Genomic DNA, 18,788 nt, shown 5'->3' with positions numbered 1-18,788 from the left:
ACTGAACATTTAAACAACTCAACACACAGCTTTACCAACTTCACACATTTCTAACCAGACTGATTTTATTTCTGTCAGATGTCTATAGAAGATCTTATTGAGAATGAACAGATGTTTAGATGATGATGTTTTATTGTTTTGTTTGACGATACCATTGTGGAGATCAGTGTTTGCTTTAATTGGGCTCCTGACTCTTGACATTAAAACGTAGGTATACTTGCTATAACTGGGCTTTTATGATGTATTAGTTACAGTAATGCTGGTCAGTTGACGTCAGCTATGTCTAGTTGGGCATGAATGTCATTGACTAAACTGGTTTTGAGTCTTGCGAGACTCATTGAGAGTCTATTGTTGAGTGTGTGTTTATTTGTTGTTGCATTTTTTTCCACCAAGTGTGTTACAGCATGAAATCTTTTGATAATGTTGCAACCAAAAAACAAGTATTTAATAATTATAATTTAAAACTACTGTAGCATTTATACGGAAATAGAAACATGAAGAATCAGCATATGAATCTCAACAATGGTGACAATCGAAAGCTTCATGCTGCAATGCATGCTGGGTATCAGCACACTACAAAACCTCGCCTATGACTTGTTCTCACCATTGTTGAGATTCATACGATGATTCTTGATGTGTGTATCTAAATTATGCTGTAGTTTTTTTTTTTTTTTTTTTTAAATGAGTGGTCTTTTTTACATCTGCATACACAGTTCTTTCTTTTTAATTTCATATCAATATTCAATAAAAGAAAAGACACTGGATAAAACCTGTGTTATTACCAAACCATAAACAATTCTAGATTTCTTTTAGTCATTCTTTTTTTTTTTTTTTTTCTCATAACAAGCATGTTGTAAACATACACAATTACAACAACTAAACTAAAATTAATCTTAAAATGTCACGGTTCAACAGCCCAACTAAAGTAAACACTGATCTCCACCGTGTTAGTAAAAGAAAAAAAACAAAAACAAAACTAAACCTCTGCAACTCTCTTCTGTAGACGTCTGACAGAAATAAAGTCAGTGTGGTAATAATTGAAGCCGGTAATGCTGTTTTAGGAGTTTAATCAGATCTTGAGAGATTTAATGTCTTCTTTTATTTCAGTTGATGTCATCTAAGGCTGTGGCTGAAGTCAGTTGTTCTTGTGTTATTCTTTCATTCAGCAATTTTGTTTGTTAACAGCTGGTGTTCATCACTAATGCTCAATCAGAACGTGATCAATCATATAATTATCTCATTAACTTCAGCACTAATTCAGTATTACTCAAACACTCTGTAGTGTTGACATATTATAAGTGTTCATTTAAAACTGAGGATTTTGCTGTGGGTTTTAAAGGGTTAAAGATGTACGATGGAAAATAAAAAACAGCATGATATGTAATTTAACAGTAATAAACTGTAATTAATTTACGGCAACACACTGTAGAAAAACAGTAACATGCTGGCAACCGAGCTGCCAGTAGATTACTGTTAATTCAAGAAAAAACAGTAATATACTGTAAAACATAACAGTCAGATTTACCAAGCAAATCAAGTTAGTTTCACTAAAATATTAGTGAGTGTTCATAGAAAAACAATTATGCAAAGTCATTAACTGGTAGGGAGAGTAAATATTTGATTGTGCCTAACTGATGTGTTTTTGTACAAGAGAGATCTGTCAGTTTAATTTAGTTTTGTGGGTCTCCATTGTGCTGGAGAGTAGAGCTTGTGCTTCAGCCAATGATGAGCCACAAACAATGATGTTTTGCTGCTTAATTTAAAGACAGTAATTGTGGAATTGCTGATATAGTGACAATCTCTTTACTAAGCACTTTATTACACAAATTTGTGCTATTGTTAGTTAATGACAGTCTATAAAGATTTGAGTAAAAGTCGATTGCTTCTTTATTACACTTTAAGTGTTTGTGGGGTTATATTAAGAAATATTTCTTCTTAGTGGACTCAAATTAAATAAGTTCACTGTACTAACACCATATAAACAATAGTTTTTTAAAACTCAAATGGTTTGAAGCAATCGGTTTCCAAAATAAAATGAGTTACCACATGGTATAATAACAGTAACATACTGTAAAAATCAAGAGCTGTAAATTAACGGTAGAGAGCTATAAAATAACAGTATAATGCTGGCAACCACAGCTGCCAGTAAATTACTGTTATTTTACAGTGCAATTTTTTACAGTGTGGAAGCGACAATAAGCTGCCAGTTGAAACCACGGCCATTTAAACACTTTATTCATAATTAAACTCCATGAAACGTCGGCAAATTAAAAGACTAGACCCTTAAGAATATATTAACGATCATTAAATAATATATTTCCTTGTAGCAAGAGTGGCAGAGAACGCGTTAACCTCGGAGCGCTCTCGCGGCTGACTGACTGAACTGCCAGTGGAAGCGACAATAAGCTGCCAGTTGAAAAGAACGGCCATTTAAACACTTTATTCATAATAAAACTCCAAAAATGTGGATAAATTAACAGACTAGACCTATAAGAAGATATTAATGATCATGAAATGATATATTTCCTTGTAGCAAGAGTGGCAGAGAACGCGTTAACCTCGGAGCGCTCTCGCGGCTGTCTGACTGAACTGCCAGTGGAAGCGACAATAAGCTGCCAGTTAAAAAGAACGGCCATTTAAACACTTTATTCATAATAAAACTCCAAAAATGTGGATAAATTAACAGACTAGACCTATAAGAAGATATTAATGATCATGAAATGACATATTTCCTTGTAGCAAGAGTGGCAGAGAACGCGTTAACCTCGGAGCGCTCTCGCGGCTGACTGACTGAACTGCCAGTGGAAGCGACAATAAGCTGCCAGTTGAAAAGAACGGCCATTTAAACACTTTATTCATAATAAAACTCCAAAAATGTGGATAAATTAACAGACTAGACCTATAAGAAGATATTAATGATCATGAAATAATATATTTCCTTGTAGCAAGAGCCCAGCTGGCATTCGACCGACCTTAAACGTTTAAATGTGGTTGAAATAATGTCAGTTTATGAAAAAACATTAATTCAACGTCAAAACAACGTTGAATACCAAATGGTTGAAATGGTGTTGTTAACTCACTACGGATTCAACATAGAAATAAAAATAAATGTTTTAGTTGTACGTCAAATCAACATTATTTTTACAACCATGACTTTTAAACATTTTGTTGAAATATATCAGTAGAAAAATAACGTTCCAACATCCAAACAATGCTGATCAATTAACTGTTGAAAAAGTGTTGATACATGAATAATGATACAACATGTTAGAACTTAAAATCTAGAAGGCAATGCAGTGTCAACAGTCATGTGTTTCTAGAATGGGTCAACAGCACACAACAGTTTACACATTTTGTACACTTTGTAAGAGTATTAGAGATACACAAAGAAGGAAGGTATCCCAGGTGCATTCTCTAGCATCAGTGTCATCAGTTCATAGAAAATGTCTTTCAGGATATTCATGTCCCATCCCTGTAAGTTTGAGTTTTTTTATGTATTTCCAGTCGTTGGAAACATCAGGGGAAGCAGTAAATTCCTCATTTACATTAACATTTAAATTCTCGAATGGCTTGCTGCCCTCCAAATTTATCAGTATCTTCTTTAGGCTTTCAAATGTGAGAGTAGCTTAAATTGAGGGCGTAGATCAGTACAAACAACACAACTATTCCAAAGGAAATACTCTTCAAGTGATGTAGCAGCATCATGCCCTCTATAACTACTCCAATATTTGCTGGTTCTTCCTCAGATGCACCTTCTTTATGGATTACATAAAGCCCCAGAATGACCACTGAAAATCCTCTCAGATTGTTTAGGGTTGCTGTCAAAAGAAAATAAACAAGAACAAAAATTAACACTTTGTCCAGTTTACTGATATATTAGGCACATACGGGTTAGAAATGTGTTTAGGTCCTAATAAAAAGCAAATATACAAACCTTGAATTCTTGAATGGGTGTTGTAATGTCCTTATTGAGGTACACACAAATTTGTTTATGATGGTCTCGTTTGATGTGTATGTCATCACACTATAAAATAATTAAACAATGTGAAATAAACTGGTTATACTTAAGCATTTGTAATTATTTCTATAAAGAAATAAAATACATTTTACTCCACCTTTTCTGCAGTTGGCATAACACGAGATATCTTCTGTCCGGAGGCCCCTCATTCGCTGTTGAAAACCTGATACAGATTTACACACACGGTGTCTCGTGGCGTCCAAGAACATTGACAGAAGCAGCACTGTTGTTATCCACATGAATTCAGCATTTATCTGATAGAAAGTGGAAAAATAGGATAGAAAGAAATATATAATTACTGTAAATCAATTTATTGTATTTTTAAAAAAAATTTATAACAGTGGCAGCCACCTGCTTCACTGGAGTTGATGCGGAGGTTTATGAATAATTGCCTTAGAAAAATCTTCATCATTATTAATATCACTGTATGATAATCATTCTGATGATAAATCTGTTGAAACAGAGGGAATATCAATAGAATGGACTGATCTCGGTGGGCACGGTAAATGTGCCTTAAGAGATTGTCCACAATTTAAAAGTGCAAAAATACTTTATACACAAGAATGGCTAGACCTCAGCCCAAAATGTCTGTGTTTAAGCTTTGAATGTTTTAGTAAATCATACCTGGTGAATACCTCTGTGCCAGAGACTGTACATTGCCACATTCCCAGAACTCTCTTACCTGAAAGTACAAAAATACATAGACATCAATAATTAAAATCAACACAATGATTTAACTGAGTAAAGTAAAAAAAAAAAAAAAAAAAAAAAAAACATACCTTAGTTGAAAGATTTAGTTAAAACCAGACTTAAAAATACGCTGGAATAATATAATTTTCAGAGGTCTCTGAAATAGAAAAATAACATTTAGTTAAACTTTATGTAAAGCATTTACAACATAGCATTAAAACAATGCCTGCTCAGTTTCATTGATATATAATTTGATTAAATGCAAAAGTGTGCTGGTAGATAACATATATGCTTGATTAACTGTGTTTGTGGAATGATTCTGCATTAAGGGCAAAGAATATGTGGCGAGTTTTTCAAAATGATGCACATTTGTCGACCAGACATCTTAAAACAATACAAATGTCAAGATAATAATGTTATTTTCGGTATTATTATTCAATCATGTATGCATAAACTAACAGTTAACGTATCTAGGTTTCAAACAGAAGGCAGTAAACATCAAGTTTATTCTCCCAAAATAACTTTCCTCATGGCAGTATTATGATTTGAATTCGCGTGAGACGTTAACTTACAGTGATAGCAAAACTGTATCTGTTATTAGGTAAACCTTTAAGGAAATCGTTTAGACAGATGCCAAAATCATCAATAGATATAGAAAATATCGTACCTTGTATAATATTCATCCATAAAGATGTTAAATCAGCAACGTGCTTTGGATAGCTTCCCTCCAGATACCTGCTCAGACAACCAAACTTGCCGCCATCTGTTTTCTTTACGCATGCGCAGCATCTACATTTGCGCCATCCACTTCCGGAAATTGCATGCGATCAAATCACATGTTTAACCAATTGGATCTGGTTTGTTCCATAGCGACTTGTATTGATACCATATACATAACATTTATGTGAATAAATCAAACAGTTTTCACAGTTAACACATTTACATTGATCCTAAGCATTTTAACTACATATAATTTGAAAAATATAGTATTTAAATAGAACCTAAATGATGTAAATACATAATTTTTACATTAATCATTTTTGAGTGTAGTAAGGTAATTAAAGTAATTAACATTACATAACATAAACATTTTAACATAATATAAATAATAAAATATAAGGAATGGTGCTGACCTAAAGTATAAATTGCATTGTAATTCTATGGAATTTTTATAATAAATATCTATTTTTTTATTTATTTTTTTATGTTCTTCTTGTTGAGGCATGTGAATATTTTTTTTTATGAGATATGGCACATACTGTTGTTGATAATATAAAAGCATAAAAAAGCCCTTTTTTACTGAGAGCAATACAAGGACTTGATTGGAGGACGGCGGTTGTCCATCACACAATGGCGGTGACTAGAACTGGATTCTATTGGCTCTGACGGTCCCAGACAATTGCGCATGCGCAAAGTGGGTCTGTGTCTTCATCTTCAGGCTGGAAGATTCTCTGATAGTGGACCGTTTTGGACGGAATCTGGCGGTAACAGCTCAAACGGTAAGTCACATTTCATAACTAGAAAATTCCTAAATACATTTTGAGTGTGCCTGACTCTGGCCCACATATTAATACGTATTGTGTTTATTAATACTGTGTGTATGGGCAGACGTTTAACCGCCAACCGAACGTTCTGTGTGTGTGTGCACGTGCATGTGGGCAGAAGTTAGTTTAACCGCGAAGCGGTGTGCGTGTGACTTAACTATATGTTGGGGACAAATTTGTACCCAAAAGTGAGATAAACCTGAAAAAAACTGACAAAAACTCCCTTTGGGGACGTCCTCATTTGTAAAACAGGTTTAAAAATAAACTAAACAAAGTTTTTTTTTTTTAATTGTAAAAATGCATAAAGTTTTCTGTAAGGGTTAGGGTTAGGTCTAGGGTTGGGGTAGGGGAATAGAATATATATTTTCTACAGTATGAAAACCATTACGCCTATGGAATGTCCCCATTTAGATAGCTAGGTAAACGTGTGCGTGTGCGTGCGTGTGTGCGTGTGTGTGTGTGTGTGTGTACAGGCAGAATAGTTTGACCACAAAGTGGCGAACCGCCGTTCTGTGTACGGGCAGACTAACAGTTAACCACTAACCGTCGGTGCGTCTGTTTGTGTGTATAGGCAGACACGACTAGTTTAACCGGCGAACCGCCGTTCTGTGTGCTGGTGTGTGTGTGTGTGTGTGCTAGGGTGTTAGAGATGTCTCTGTTGGTTGAACGTGGCACATTGACACACTTTTCATACACAAACTTTAAAAATAATGTTGAGATTTCATTCTTCTTTCTTATCTTTTACAGATATTTTATGAAGAACAGGACCTGAAAGTCCCCTTCAAAGGTGAGTTGTCCCCATACCTAACCCAACCATCAATTTGAATCTGAAAGTAACTGTTATAAAACTAAAATCATTTTGCAAATTTTTGTAAAATTTAGATACAGGTTGATGTGGAAGATATTTAAAAAAAAAAATGATGAGCACAGCTTGATTTAATGTTTTATTGTTATTTTTTTTTTTTTAATTGAATGATTTTCTTTATAAAACATTTATGCTTAAAAATATTTAGTTTTTATATCTTCAATCCCAGATGTATCACAAAAAATGGAGACGACAAACTGCACAATTACGGGCATTGGTGGAGTCTAGTGATTCAGATGAGAATCCAGGTCCCTCAAATGAGAATGATAATCCTGGCCTCTCTTTTGCTGATAGTCCAACAGACATACAGACACAACAGCAGTCTGATACAGGAGAAGACGAGTATCGAGATGATCATCACCCGCCAGACAGTGATGGTGAAAGTGATTCAGAAATTGGAACTTTGTCTGAGGAGGAATCAAGTGATCTGAGAAGTGATTTGGCAAAATGGGCTGTAAAAAATAAGGCAACGCGCACATCGGTTGATGAGCTGCTCTTGGTGTTACGTAAACATGGCCACCGGCTGCCAAAAGATGCCAGAACCCTTTTAGGAACCCCACATGAAATAGAAGTCAGGGATCTATGTGGTGGCCAATTCCTTTACTTCGGTGTGGAGACGGGACTTTTGAAAATGTGCTCACAGTATCCCGATTTCTTTTCATCAGAAAATGAGATGCTGCTAAATTTCAGTGTAGATGGTGTGCCATTGTTTAAATCATCCAATGTACAAATGTGGCCCATTCTATGTAGTGTGAAAAAGTTTGAGCCGTTTATCGTTGCACTATTTTGTGGAACTGCAAAGCCAAACAGCGTTACTGATTACACGTCTAGTTTTTTAACAGAACTGAAGGCACTCCAACAACATGGGGTTGAGTTCCAAAATGGAACATTAAATGTAAAAGTGAATGCTTTTATTTGTGATGCCCCAGTGAGAGCATTCCTAAAATGCATCAAGTCCCACAATGCCTACAGCAGCTGTGAGCGGTGCACCATTGAAGGACATTATGTAAGTCACAGAGTTGTATTCAACTACCAGTCGCAGGAGAAGATTGATGCAAGAACAGAAGATGACTTCATTAAACAGGCATATCCCATCCACCAAACTGGTTGCTCACCCCTGATCGCTGCAGGCTTGCAGTGCATACAACCGTTTGTGCTAGACTATATGCATGTTGTCTGCCTAGGGGTTGTCAGACGATTGCTGAACTTTCTAAAACAGGGTCCTAGAGAGTGTAGGCTGTCCTCAAGGCAAATTGGAGAAATTTCAGCAAAACTCTTGTCCCTCAGTGGAAAGCTGCCAAGAGAATTTGCCTGACAGCCACGAAGTCTAACTGATCTGGACAGATGGAAAGCAACGGAATTCAGGCAGTTTTTACTCTATACTGGACCGGTTGTTCTCAGAGGCATTCTGCAAGACAATTTTTACCATCACTTTTTGACACTGTCAGTTGCCATATCCATACTGTTGGACTCCAATGGCATTACACGAATGTCATCCATTGGCTACGCTGAAGAGCTTTTAGTATATTTTTATAGAACATCTACCAAGCTCTACAGCCCGATCTTTCCATCCTATAATGTCCATGCCCTGATCCACTTGTCTGAAGATGCAAGGCACTTTGAAACATCTTTGAATGACATTTCTGCCTTTCAGTTTGAAAACCACCTGCAAAAACTAAAAAAATGTGTCAGAAATGCAAAAAACCCAATGGCACAACTATCGAAGAGGATAGCAGAAATGGACAATTCAAAAATTCCTATCTCACCAGCAGCACATGGGACATTTGTGTCAACTAAGAAGAAGGACTCCTGTTTTTTTTTTGGGACATGCATTTGCCTTGGTAAAGGAAAGAAGGCCAGAAAAGACATGTGTGTGTGATGTGTACAGTCTCAACACTTTGGACAGTTTTTTTTCACCAGTCCATGCGACTCAAAACTGATTAACATTGCTGTACTGCGTGATGAAAGAGGGAACCAAAAACGAGAGCTGATTGAGGAGAAAAAACTGAAGCACAAGGCAGTTTGTCTACCATACAAAAGTGGCTACGTATTTATGCCATTGCTTCATGGCATTGAAAGGAACTAACCAGCCTAGGATAAGTGACAGAAGAAAATGAGAGTCCACTAATAGCTGTTCATCTTTTAATGTTAGAAGTTTTTAGTTACAAATGATGGTCATTCATTTGTTCGGAGTTGTCTCATTTGTTTTTTCTATAGACCAGAACAATGTGGACTAGAGCGGTGTGGAGAGAGGAGACTATGGAGATGGAGGAAATGATACCATCATGTTGGGTTAAGAATGGTGGTGTATTGTGGCCTACACAAGGAGCTGTGAGAGCGTTGAAGGCCTGCAAAGAACCAGAAGAGTCATGGACTAAATTCCCATTAATAAAAATGAAGATTCAGTCAGGTATGTGCTTTGTAAGGCAAAGACTTATGTCATATGAATGTAAGGCAAATTTCAAATCGTCAATGCATACATATGGACATTTCTTATTTTTTTCTCTTTTACATGAACATTAAAGTGCATCTATCTATCTCTTATGTATGTTTTGTCATTTCTAGCCTGCTATAATGTCAGTTTTACTTGTTTATTTTGGTGAGACTCTTATTGTTTTATTTTAACTCAAACAACAACAAATAGCCATAACTAAACCAGAAGCACAACACAAACGGTCTCATCCAGAAAAAACAACAAAATGAGAGGAAGCAAAAAGCTTATTTAGTCCTGCCCCTTCCTCACAAAATCGTATCATGCAATAAAAAGTCATTCAATAGCCCGTTTATTGTTGACTGTTGGCATGCAAGATGATATCCGCTTATAGAAATGAAACAAGTATTTTATAATAGCCAAACTTGCATTTTTGCCCAGTTGCTTTTGTATATTAAGATTTACTTATTTGTATGCATTTTTACCATTGCTGTATGTACTTTCAGATGACAAGAATGAATGCGAGAAGTATGATTTTACTACAACTGCTGAATTAAGTGGCTCAGAAGAGGAGTTACCGACGAAGAGGAGGCCAAAAAAAATTTATCCCGACTACCAAATTGGTATGTAGTGCACTTTTACTAATTTGATCATTTGTAAGACTTTTTTTTTCTTTTTTTTTTTTTTTTTTTTCAATGTTGCAGAATTTGTAATTGTCTATCAAATATTTATTGACTTTTTTCCTTTTAAGATGAACCATCTGTCAATGAAGACAGTCAAAAAGAATCTTCTCCAGGTCTTATGATAAAGAGTACAGGTATGTAATAAAAAAAAAAAAAAAAAAAAATAGGTTTTCACATTTATTTTCATACCTCTGTCACAACAATGAGGTTGGAGTAGGGTTTTATAACCTTTTTCAATTCAATTAATGTCAATTCAAACTAAGACAGTCAAGACAGGTATGCCTAATTGTTTGAAAGATGACTACTGTCTTACAGAATGCTTATTACTAATTTTAGGTGAAAAGGCTACCAAAAAGATTCAAACATTTATTCCTTGTGAAGGTAGGTGTTAATTTACAGGAACCAATGCACTGAAGGCAATGTCTACATGGCCCCAAGGGCTACATCATTGTAACATTGTATTTTTAGAGTAAACCAACAAAAGGATCTCTTTGTGCACAGCTAGTGTGATCGTCAGGTGCAGGTTGGTAGCAGGAACATTTAAAGTAAAACAGTGAAATAAACCACTGCATGCTGAAAAATTTACAGAATCTTTGTGAACACGTTTTGCCTGTAGCTCCCTCTGATTGTTGCTCACTCAGAACAAAGATTCAGTGAAGTTTTTTTTTAGTGTGCGGTGGTCAAATTTATCTGTTTTGCTTTCATTGTATTTTTACAGTTTGTAATAACAAAAGTGTTTGTTGGAGTGAAAAGGGGGTCAAAAGGGGGCAGTGACATCGTGGTGGTGGGTCATGTCACACAATCATGTCATATGAAGATGGGGGTGGGCTCAGTATGTTTGAATCATAGTAGAGATGTAATGGTTCTTACTGCAAACTCACAAAGTCACACTATTCGGTAAATATTGCACAACTACTAACACAACAAAAAAAAGCCACATTTGGCAAATACAAGTAATGAGAATCAAGCCAAGAAAAGAATAACAAAAGTTATGCGCATTAAGTACACATCATTGTAGCATTTTAATCACCGCTGTGGCTATGTATCGGACCAATTAGTCACTACAGTTTTGAAAGTACTTTATGACTGTTGACTTTATTACAGACGACTTTGTTCTTCCAACTCCTCCCAAAATGAACAATGCACAGTCTGGTAAATATGGCACAACTACCAACACAATGAAAAGACGCTGCATCCTGCAAATACAAGTAATGGGAATCAAGCCAAGAAAAGACTAACAAAAGGTATGCCCATCCAGAGCACATTGTAGCATTTGAATCACCACCGTGGCTGTGTCAGTATCAGGCCAGTTAGTCACTACAGTTACTAGTTAAGGTTTTTTTTTTTTTTTTTAATGACTGTCGCTTATTACAGATGACTTTGTTCTTCCAACTCCTCCCAAAATGACAGATTCAACTTGAATTGAATGCCACAAAATATAATTTTCAATTGTCTTTTATGTTAATTTAAACTGTTAATGTTTCTTATGTTGACTAACCAAATACGTGTAAAGTAATTTTGAATTATTGACATATTAACCATTCCCAGTGTCTAAAAACACAGAAAGAACCCAAATGGACATCCCCTCAAGACCTCAATCCTTGGCACACAGTGGTAGCAGCAGACCCTCTGAGTCTCTTTGTAATGATCGAAGGTATTTAATTTAAATATGATCAAAAGTGCAATATTGTCAGTATAAACAAAGCACTGTTATTATTATTATTCCTAACTTATCGGGCTTATGCTACTCTGATCAATACCTGAACTTCATATTTTGAACACTTCTTGCGTTGTTTTTTGCCTCTTCATGATGACTTGCTTAATGTAGTCCTAAATTTGTAAGTCGCTTTGGATAAAAGCGTCTGCTAAATGACTAAATGTAAATGGTATTAGATTTTATTTGGTATGGACATCACAATTAAACTGGATGAACCAAATGCACTGATTGAGTGCTTTAGCACTTCCAAATGTAAGAAAATGTTTGATGTACTGACCCAGTAAAAATAAAATTGCAACACAAAAAAATTCCCACTACTTAGAATTATACTTCGTTTGCAATACCTGCTGTAGCAATTTCCAAAAAAATTTTTACCAGATCATTCAGCCCTAGGCCTGGCCAAGAGAGTCAGTCCAGATCCCTTTCTCAGAGACGGCGTGGGGGTTCCTCAGGGTCTTCCACTCATAGACGGAGGTATTTAATTTAAATATGATCAAAAGTACAATATTTTCACTATAAATTAAGCACTGTAAAGCTGCAGTCTGAACTACAGATCTTCCACATGTAGTTTGGCACAGACCTCAACAAATGTCATATGTTCATATTACTATATATATATATATATATATATATATGCGACAAAATTATAATTTCAACTACTTATAATTATAATTCATTTGCAATAACTGCTGTAGCAATTTCCCTTCTTTATTTTTTATTTTTTAAACCAGATCATTCAGCCCTAGGCCTGGCCAAGAGAGTCAGTCCAGATCCCTTTCTCAGAGACGGCATGGGGGTTCCTCAGGGTCTTCCACTCATGGACGGAGGTATTTATTTTAAATATGATCAAAAGTACAATATTTTCACTATAAATGAAGCATTGTAAAGCTGCAGTCTGAACTACACATCTTCCAGTTGTAAGAAAACGTTTGGCATAGACCTCAATAAATGTCATATTTTCTTCTTATTATTATTATTATTATTATTATTATTTAATTTTTTTTGTAAAAATAGAAATTGTGACACAAAATGATAATTTCCACTACTTAGAATTATACTTCATTAGCAATAACTGCTGTAGCAATTTCCCTTATTTTTTTTTTTTTAACCAGATCATTCAGCCCTAGGCTTGGCCAAGAGAGTCGGCCCAGATCCCTTTCTCAGAGACGGCGTGGGGGTTCCTCAGGGTCTTCCACTCATGGACGGAGGTATTTAATTTTAAATATATGTACTTTCGCCTAAAGAATTATTAGGAACACCATACTAATACTGTGTTTGACCCCCTTTCGCCTTTAGAACTGCCTTAATTTTATGTGGCATTGATTCAACAAGGTGCTGAAAGTATTCTTTAGAAATGTTGGCCCATATTGATAGGATAACATCTTGCAGTTGATGGAGATTTGTGGGATGCACATCCAGGGCACGAAGCTCCCGTTCCACCACATCCCAAAGATGCTCTGTTGGGTTGAGATCTAGTGACTGGTGGCCATTTTAGTACAATGAAGTCATTGTCATGTTCAAGAAACCAATTTGAAATGATTTGAGCTTTGTGACATGGTGCATTATCCTGCTGGAAGTAGCCATCAGAGGATGGGTACATGGTGGTCATAAAGGGATGGACATGGTCAGAAACAATGCTCAGGTAGGCCGTGGCATTTAAACGATGCCCAATTGGCACTAAGGGGCCTAAAGTGTGCCAAGAAAAGATCCCCCACACCATTACACCACCACCACCAGCCTGCACAGTAACAAGGCATGATGGATCCATGTTCTCATTCTGTTTACGCCAAATTCTGACTCTACCATCTGAATGTCTCAATAGAAATCGAGACTCATCAGACCAGGCAACATTTTTCCAGTCTTCAACTGTCCAATTTTGGTGAGCTTGTGCAAATTGTAGCCTCTTTTTCCTATTTGTAGTGGAGATGAGTGGTACCCGGTGGGGTCTTCTGCTGTTGTAGCCTATCCGCCTCAAGGTTGTGCGTGTTGTGGCTTCACAAATGCTTTGCTGCATACCTCGGTTGTAACGAGTGGTTATTTCAGTCAAAGTTGCTCTTCTATCAGCTTGAATCAGTCGGCCCATTCTCCTCTGACCTCTAGCATCAACAAGGCATTTTCACCCACAGGACTGCCGCATACTGGATGTTTTTCCCTTTTCACACCATTCTTTGTAAACCCTAGAAATAGTTGTGCGTGAAAATCCCAGTAACTGAGCAGATTGTGAAATACTCAGACCGGCCCGTCTGGCACCAACAACCATGCCACGCTCAAAATTGCTTAAATCACCTTTCTTTCCCATTCTGACATTCAGTTTGGAGTTCAGAAGATTTTCTTGACCAGGACTACACCCCTAAATACATTGAAGCAACTGCCATGTGATTGGTTGATTAGATAATTTCATTAATGAGAAATTGAACTGGTGTTCCTAATAATCCTTTAGGTGAGTGTAAATTGTGACACAAAATTATAATTCCAACTACTTAGAATTATACTTCAGTTGCAATTACTGCTGTAGCAATTTCCCTTCTTTATTTTATTTTTTTAAACCAGATCATTCAGCCCTAGGCCTGGCCAAGAGAGTCGGTCCAGATCCCTTTCTCAGAGATGGCATGGGGGTTCCTCAGGGTCAAGCAAATTGAGGGGAACTTTTTTTTTTTTTTTTTTTTTTAGCAGATTTTTCTATTTATTTTATGTGCAAATGAAAACTGATTTTTTTAAGGTGTCTTATTTTAAGTGTTTAGATTTATTTTGAATAGCATACATTTGTCACTACATTATAAAAATAATAATCGGATTTTGTGGTGTAGAGCATACTCACTTTTTTGTCTAGAATTTCAGAAGAGAGTTCTTCAGCTCCTTGTTGATATCAAGGATACAATTCGCGTTGCCACCTCTGCTGGAACAGCATATGAATTAAATCCTGCAAACACTTTAGAAGAGCTCAAAGCTTTAGAGAATCGCCTGGAGGACGTTAATGAGGGAGCAGAACTGGTAAGTTTTAACCCTCAGGTGGTATTGGGGTCTGAGTATCAGGCTAGTGAAACATGGTTTCAAAACTCTAATGTACATGGGGCTCAGTGCTAAAGATTTACAGAGATATTATTATGCCTCTCCCTGATTGGGTGCAAGACAAACACTCAAACTCATCTAATAAGTACAGCTTCATGGGGCATTTCACATCTTGATTAATAGACAACAGCAGAGATAGAAAAGACAAAGAGCGGCCTGTAGAGCGTGCACAGCATGTTTGTTCTGGGTAATGTCTTTACAGCAGGAAGTGCCTCTGGCTTCATGCACTTCTGAGGTGTGTGTGTGTGTTATGCTAGTAGCAGCTAATGTACCACTGTAGTGGTAATGTAGCAGGACAAGTGCTAAAAAAAACGCAACAAAACGGTTACATAAGTGCTGGCAGTTCCATTATGACAATTGGCTTGTTCAAGGTATAGTTCAAAATTATGTTTTAGCTTACCTCAAGGGCATCCAAGATGTAGGTGTCTTTGGCTACGTTCACACTGCAGGGCTTAATGCTCAATTCCGATTTTTTGAAAAAAAAAAAATAAATTTTTGCAAGGCCGTTCACATTTCCAATTAAATGCGACCTTTTGTGATCTCCTGTGTGAACGTGAAATGACCCAGAAGTGACCCGTATGCGCAGAAGAGTACTCAACGGTCAACAACGTCACTTGTTGTTTGCGGAAGTAGCTAAACAATGACGTGCGGGTCAGATACATGCGACCTGGCTGACTGAAGTCGCATTGCAAAAGATCGGATGCGTATCAGATTTGGACCACATACCCAAGTGGCTTGGGTCGCATTTGAAAAGATCAGATATGTGTCGTTCAGACTGTCATGAAAAGATCAGATACAGGTCGCATAGGGGCAAAAAAAATCGGAATTGGGTCGTTTCAGCCTGCAGTGTGAACGTGGCCTTTGTTTCCGCAGTAGTTTCAATTTTTATATTTTTAGGTCAAACCGTTCAGTTAGGGCTGGGCAAAAAATCGATTTAATCGATTTATCGATTTTGTAGTTTAAAACGATTTTTATTTTGCAAACTCGAATTTTTTGCCACAATAGTTTTTTCGGACTTTTCCGCGTTTCGTCCTTGTGCGTTACCATAGCGCGATATGAGCCAGGCCCAGCCCCCGCCCCGCGTAACACAGTCAAAACAACATGGCAGCATGTAGCAGAGAATTACTTCCAAAGAAAGGCACAGGTAACTCCGTAATTTGGAACTGGTTTGGTTTTGATGCAGCAGAAAAACACAGATGAAGCCTTGCTGCAAAATATCTTTCAAAGCTGTTGCTACTGGAAGCAGCAGTACAACAAATCTTTTCCAGCACCTGAGGAATAAACATCCCGAAGAATGGGAGAAGTGCAACCGGCTCCGTAGCGAAAACGGCTCCTCTAGAACACCTGCTAAAAAGCAAACTACACTTCCTGAGAGCTTTACAAACTGTGTGCCTTATGATAAGAACGGAGCGCGATGGAAAGCGATTACAGAGGCGATCACGTTTTATATTGCCACAGACATGCTGCCAATTTATTCTGTCGAAAAGCGAGGCTTTAATCACATGCTGAAAATATTGATGCGAGGTACGTTGTCCCCAGTCGCAAGTATTTTGCCGATGTAGCGCTGCCTCACCTGTACAATACAACTCGGGAAAAGATCTGCAGTGAGCTGGAGGAGATGCAGTTTTACTCAGCCACAACGGGCCTCTGGTCCAGCCGGACGATGCAGCCATATCTGAGTCTCACGGTTCACTACATCAACACTAATTGGACTCTGCGCAGCATCTGCCTTCAGACAGCGTATTTCCCCAACAACCACACTGGTGAAATAATTGCCCATGGCTTAAAAGACGCTCTCAGCTCCTGGGGACTTTCGGAGGAACGACTCGTCTGCATGACAACTGATAGTGGCACCAACATCATAAAAGCCCTTAAGGACAACAACTGGCCCAGCTTGCAGTGTTTTGGCCACAGACTCCACAACGCTATAGGTAAGAGTTGGTGTAAGAATAAATAGGTGCACATACTTGCACATTGTAAAGAACTGTTTGCTCATAATTTAATAGCCAGAACATTATATATATTTCAACTGGTTTACACACATAGAATGGGTTACATAAATAAACCTGACTTTTCCTTAATCTGCATTCATTATACATTATGTATTAAACTGTGTTACAGCTATTAAAATTGTGATAAAATTACAAAACAATTTTGAAAACTCACGTAATCAAATATATAGTTTGGAGTGACAAAAATATACTATATCTTTTCATATTTATTACAGAGAATGGTGTGAAGGATCCAAGGATCGATCGGGCCATAGGGGTCTGCAAAAAAGCTGTATCAGCCTTCTCCTACAGCTGGAAAAAAAGGCGAGACATGACAGAGGTGCAGGCTGAGCTTGGACTTCCCCAGCATCTTTTGATCTCAGAATCCCCAACACGTTGGGGGTCTCGTCAAAAGATGATTGAGCGCTTTCTTGAGCAAGAGAAGGCAATAACTCGTGTCCTGGGTGCGGACAAGAAAACGCGTCATCTTGTTCCCACGTGGCAAGATTTGGCCACCAACAAAGCAGTGAAACCTCTCCAGGACTTCACTGATGCACTGTCAGGGGAATCATATGTCAGTGTGTCATGCATCAAACCAGTGCTGCATTTGTTTAAAACAAGTCTCCTCCTGCCAGAGGAGGAAGATTTGGAGCTAACAAAAACAATCAAAGCTAACGTCATGCGTTACCTCGAAAGTAAATACTGTGATTTGGAGAAAGAGGAACTTTTGGACATGGCCACACTTTTAGACCCAAGGTTCCATACAACTTACATTGATGCTAGCAAACTGGAAGTTGTCAAAAAAAGAGCGGTGTCTGAGATCTCTGCTTTCTGCAACTCTACCACAGAGGAAGCTGGTCCCTCAGCTGTTCAAGAGAACACCCCACCAAAAAAGAAAATGACTCTGGGTGCCTTCTTTAAAAACAGTGCACCATCCACCACGCCACACCCACAATCTGAGAAAACAAAAATTGAGACTGAGCTTGCGACGTATTTCCTTATTCCAGACATAGAGCCAGACACAGATCCTCTCGAATGGTGGAAGCTGCATCAGCCCAACTTTCCAAGGCTAAGCTTACTGGCTAAAAAATATCTTTCTATTCCAGCCACTAGTGCCCCCTCAGAGAGGGTATTTAGTGTGGGTGGGGGAATAGTTACCTGCAACCGGGCCTGCCTTAAGCCAGAGGTTGTGGACAGGCTCATCTTTCTTGCAAAAAATGTTTAGAATGAGCATAATGTTTCAGAGATCTAACAAGCACGTGTTTTGTTGTTCTAGATAAAAGTTTACAATTGTTTACTCTTTGAGCAGGCTATATGTCTGCCACAGGCATGTTTCATTTTTTATATTCACACTATACTGAGAAGAGTTTATTTTTTTTTAATTGTAATGTTATATGTTACAAAATTTGTAATTATCTGATTTCTTGAACAGTAAAATTTAAGCTACTGTGAAGTTGTTGCACTTTTGCTTAAACCTGGGTTAAAGCTTGAAATTGTTGAATGACAGAGCCTCATTTACTTTTTGTTTTGGGATTCTACGCATTTTAACTCTTGAGGACAATCATAGCAATAAAGTTGCACTTTTGACACTATATCTGATGTCTGCAGTCATTTTTTAAGTGCATTGAAAAAAAAAATAGAAAATCGAATCGAAACTCGAATTTTTCTTTAAAAAAATCGAAGATTTTTTTTTTAGGCAAAATCGCCCAGCCCTACGTTCAGTTTTCAGTCATATAATGCAGGTCTATGGGACCTAAAAATATCAAAATTAAAACTACTG

General features: G+C 37.3%; 2 protein-coding genes and 1 long non-coding RNA gene across 3 annotated transcripts; 2 read left to right on the top strand and 1 right to left on the bottom strand.

Moving 5' to 3' along the window:
• Positions 1–3,312: 3,312 nt before the first annotated feature.
• On the bottom strand, positions 3,313–5,556 carry LOC127155095 (uncharacterized). The gene is made up of 7 exons (XR_007825533.1): positions 5,376–5,556; positions 4,798–4,865; positions 4,643–4,700; positions 4,370–4,469; positions 4,116–4,272; positions 3,935–4,024; positions 3,313–3,818 (listed from the first exon to the last, which is right to left on the bottom strand). It is a non-coding gene; the product is annotated as an uncharacterized LOC127155095 (long non-coding RNA).
• A 518-nt stretch (positions 5,557–6,074) lies between these two features.
• Positions 6,075–11,646, top strand: LOC127154373 (uncharacterized). The gene is made up of 8 exons (XM_051095850.1): positions 6,075–6,207; positions 7,000–7,039; positions 9,335–9,527; positions 10,055–10,171; positions 10,300–10,365; positions 10,568–10,612; positions 11,336–11,475; positions 11,606–11,646. Exons 3-7 carry the CDS (start codon positions 9,344–9,346, stop codon positions 11,467–11,469), a joined length of 546 nt encoding a protein of 181 aa, XP_050951807.1. The 5' UTR covers positions 6,075–6,207; positions 7,000–7,039; positions 9,335–9,343; the 3' UTR covers positions 11,470–11,475; positions 11,606–11,646.
• On the top strand, positions 11,641–18,517 carry LOC127154953 (zinc finger BED domain-containing protein 4). Its single transcript, XM_051096837.1, has 9 exons — positions 11,641–11,885; positions 12,327–12,422; positions 12,680–12,775; positions 13,061–13,156; positions 14,499–14,573; positions 14,779–14,939; positions 16,286–16,458; positions 16,557–16,948; positions 17,245–18,517. Exons 1-9 carry the CDS (start codon positions 11,876–11,878, stop codon positions 18,231–18,233), a joined length of 2,088 nt encoding a protein of 695 aa, XP_050952794.1. The 5' UTR covers positions 11,641–11,875; the 3' UTR covers positions 18,234–18,517.
• The last annotated feature ends 271 nt before the right edge of the window (positions 18,518–18,788 follow it).

This window comes from Labeo rohita, chromosome 23, assembly GCF_022985175.1.
Source record: "Labeo rohita strain BAU-BD-2019 chromosome 23, IGBB_LRoh.1.0, whole genome shotgun sequence".
Taxonomy (NCBI): Eukaryota; Metazoa; Chordata; class Actinopteri; order Cypriniformes; family Cyprinidae; genus Labeo; species Labeo rohita.
The sequence above is the reverse complement of the archived record's forward strand: the minus strand, read 5'-3'. Positions and strand labels throughout refer to the sequence as shown.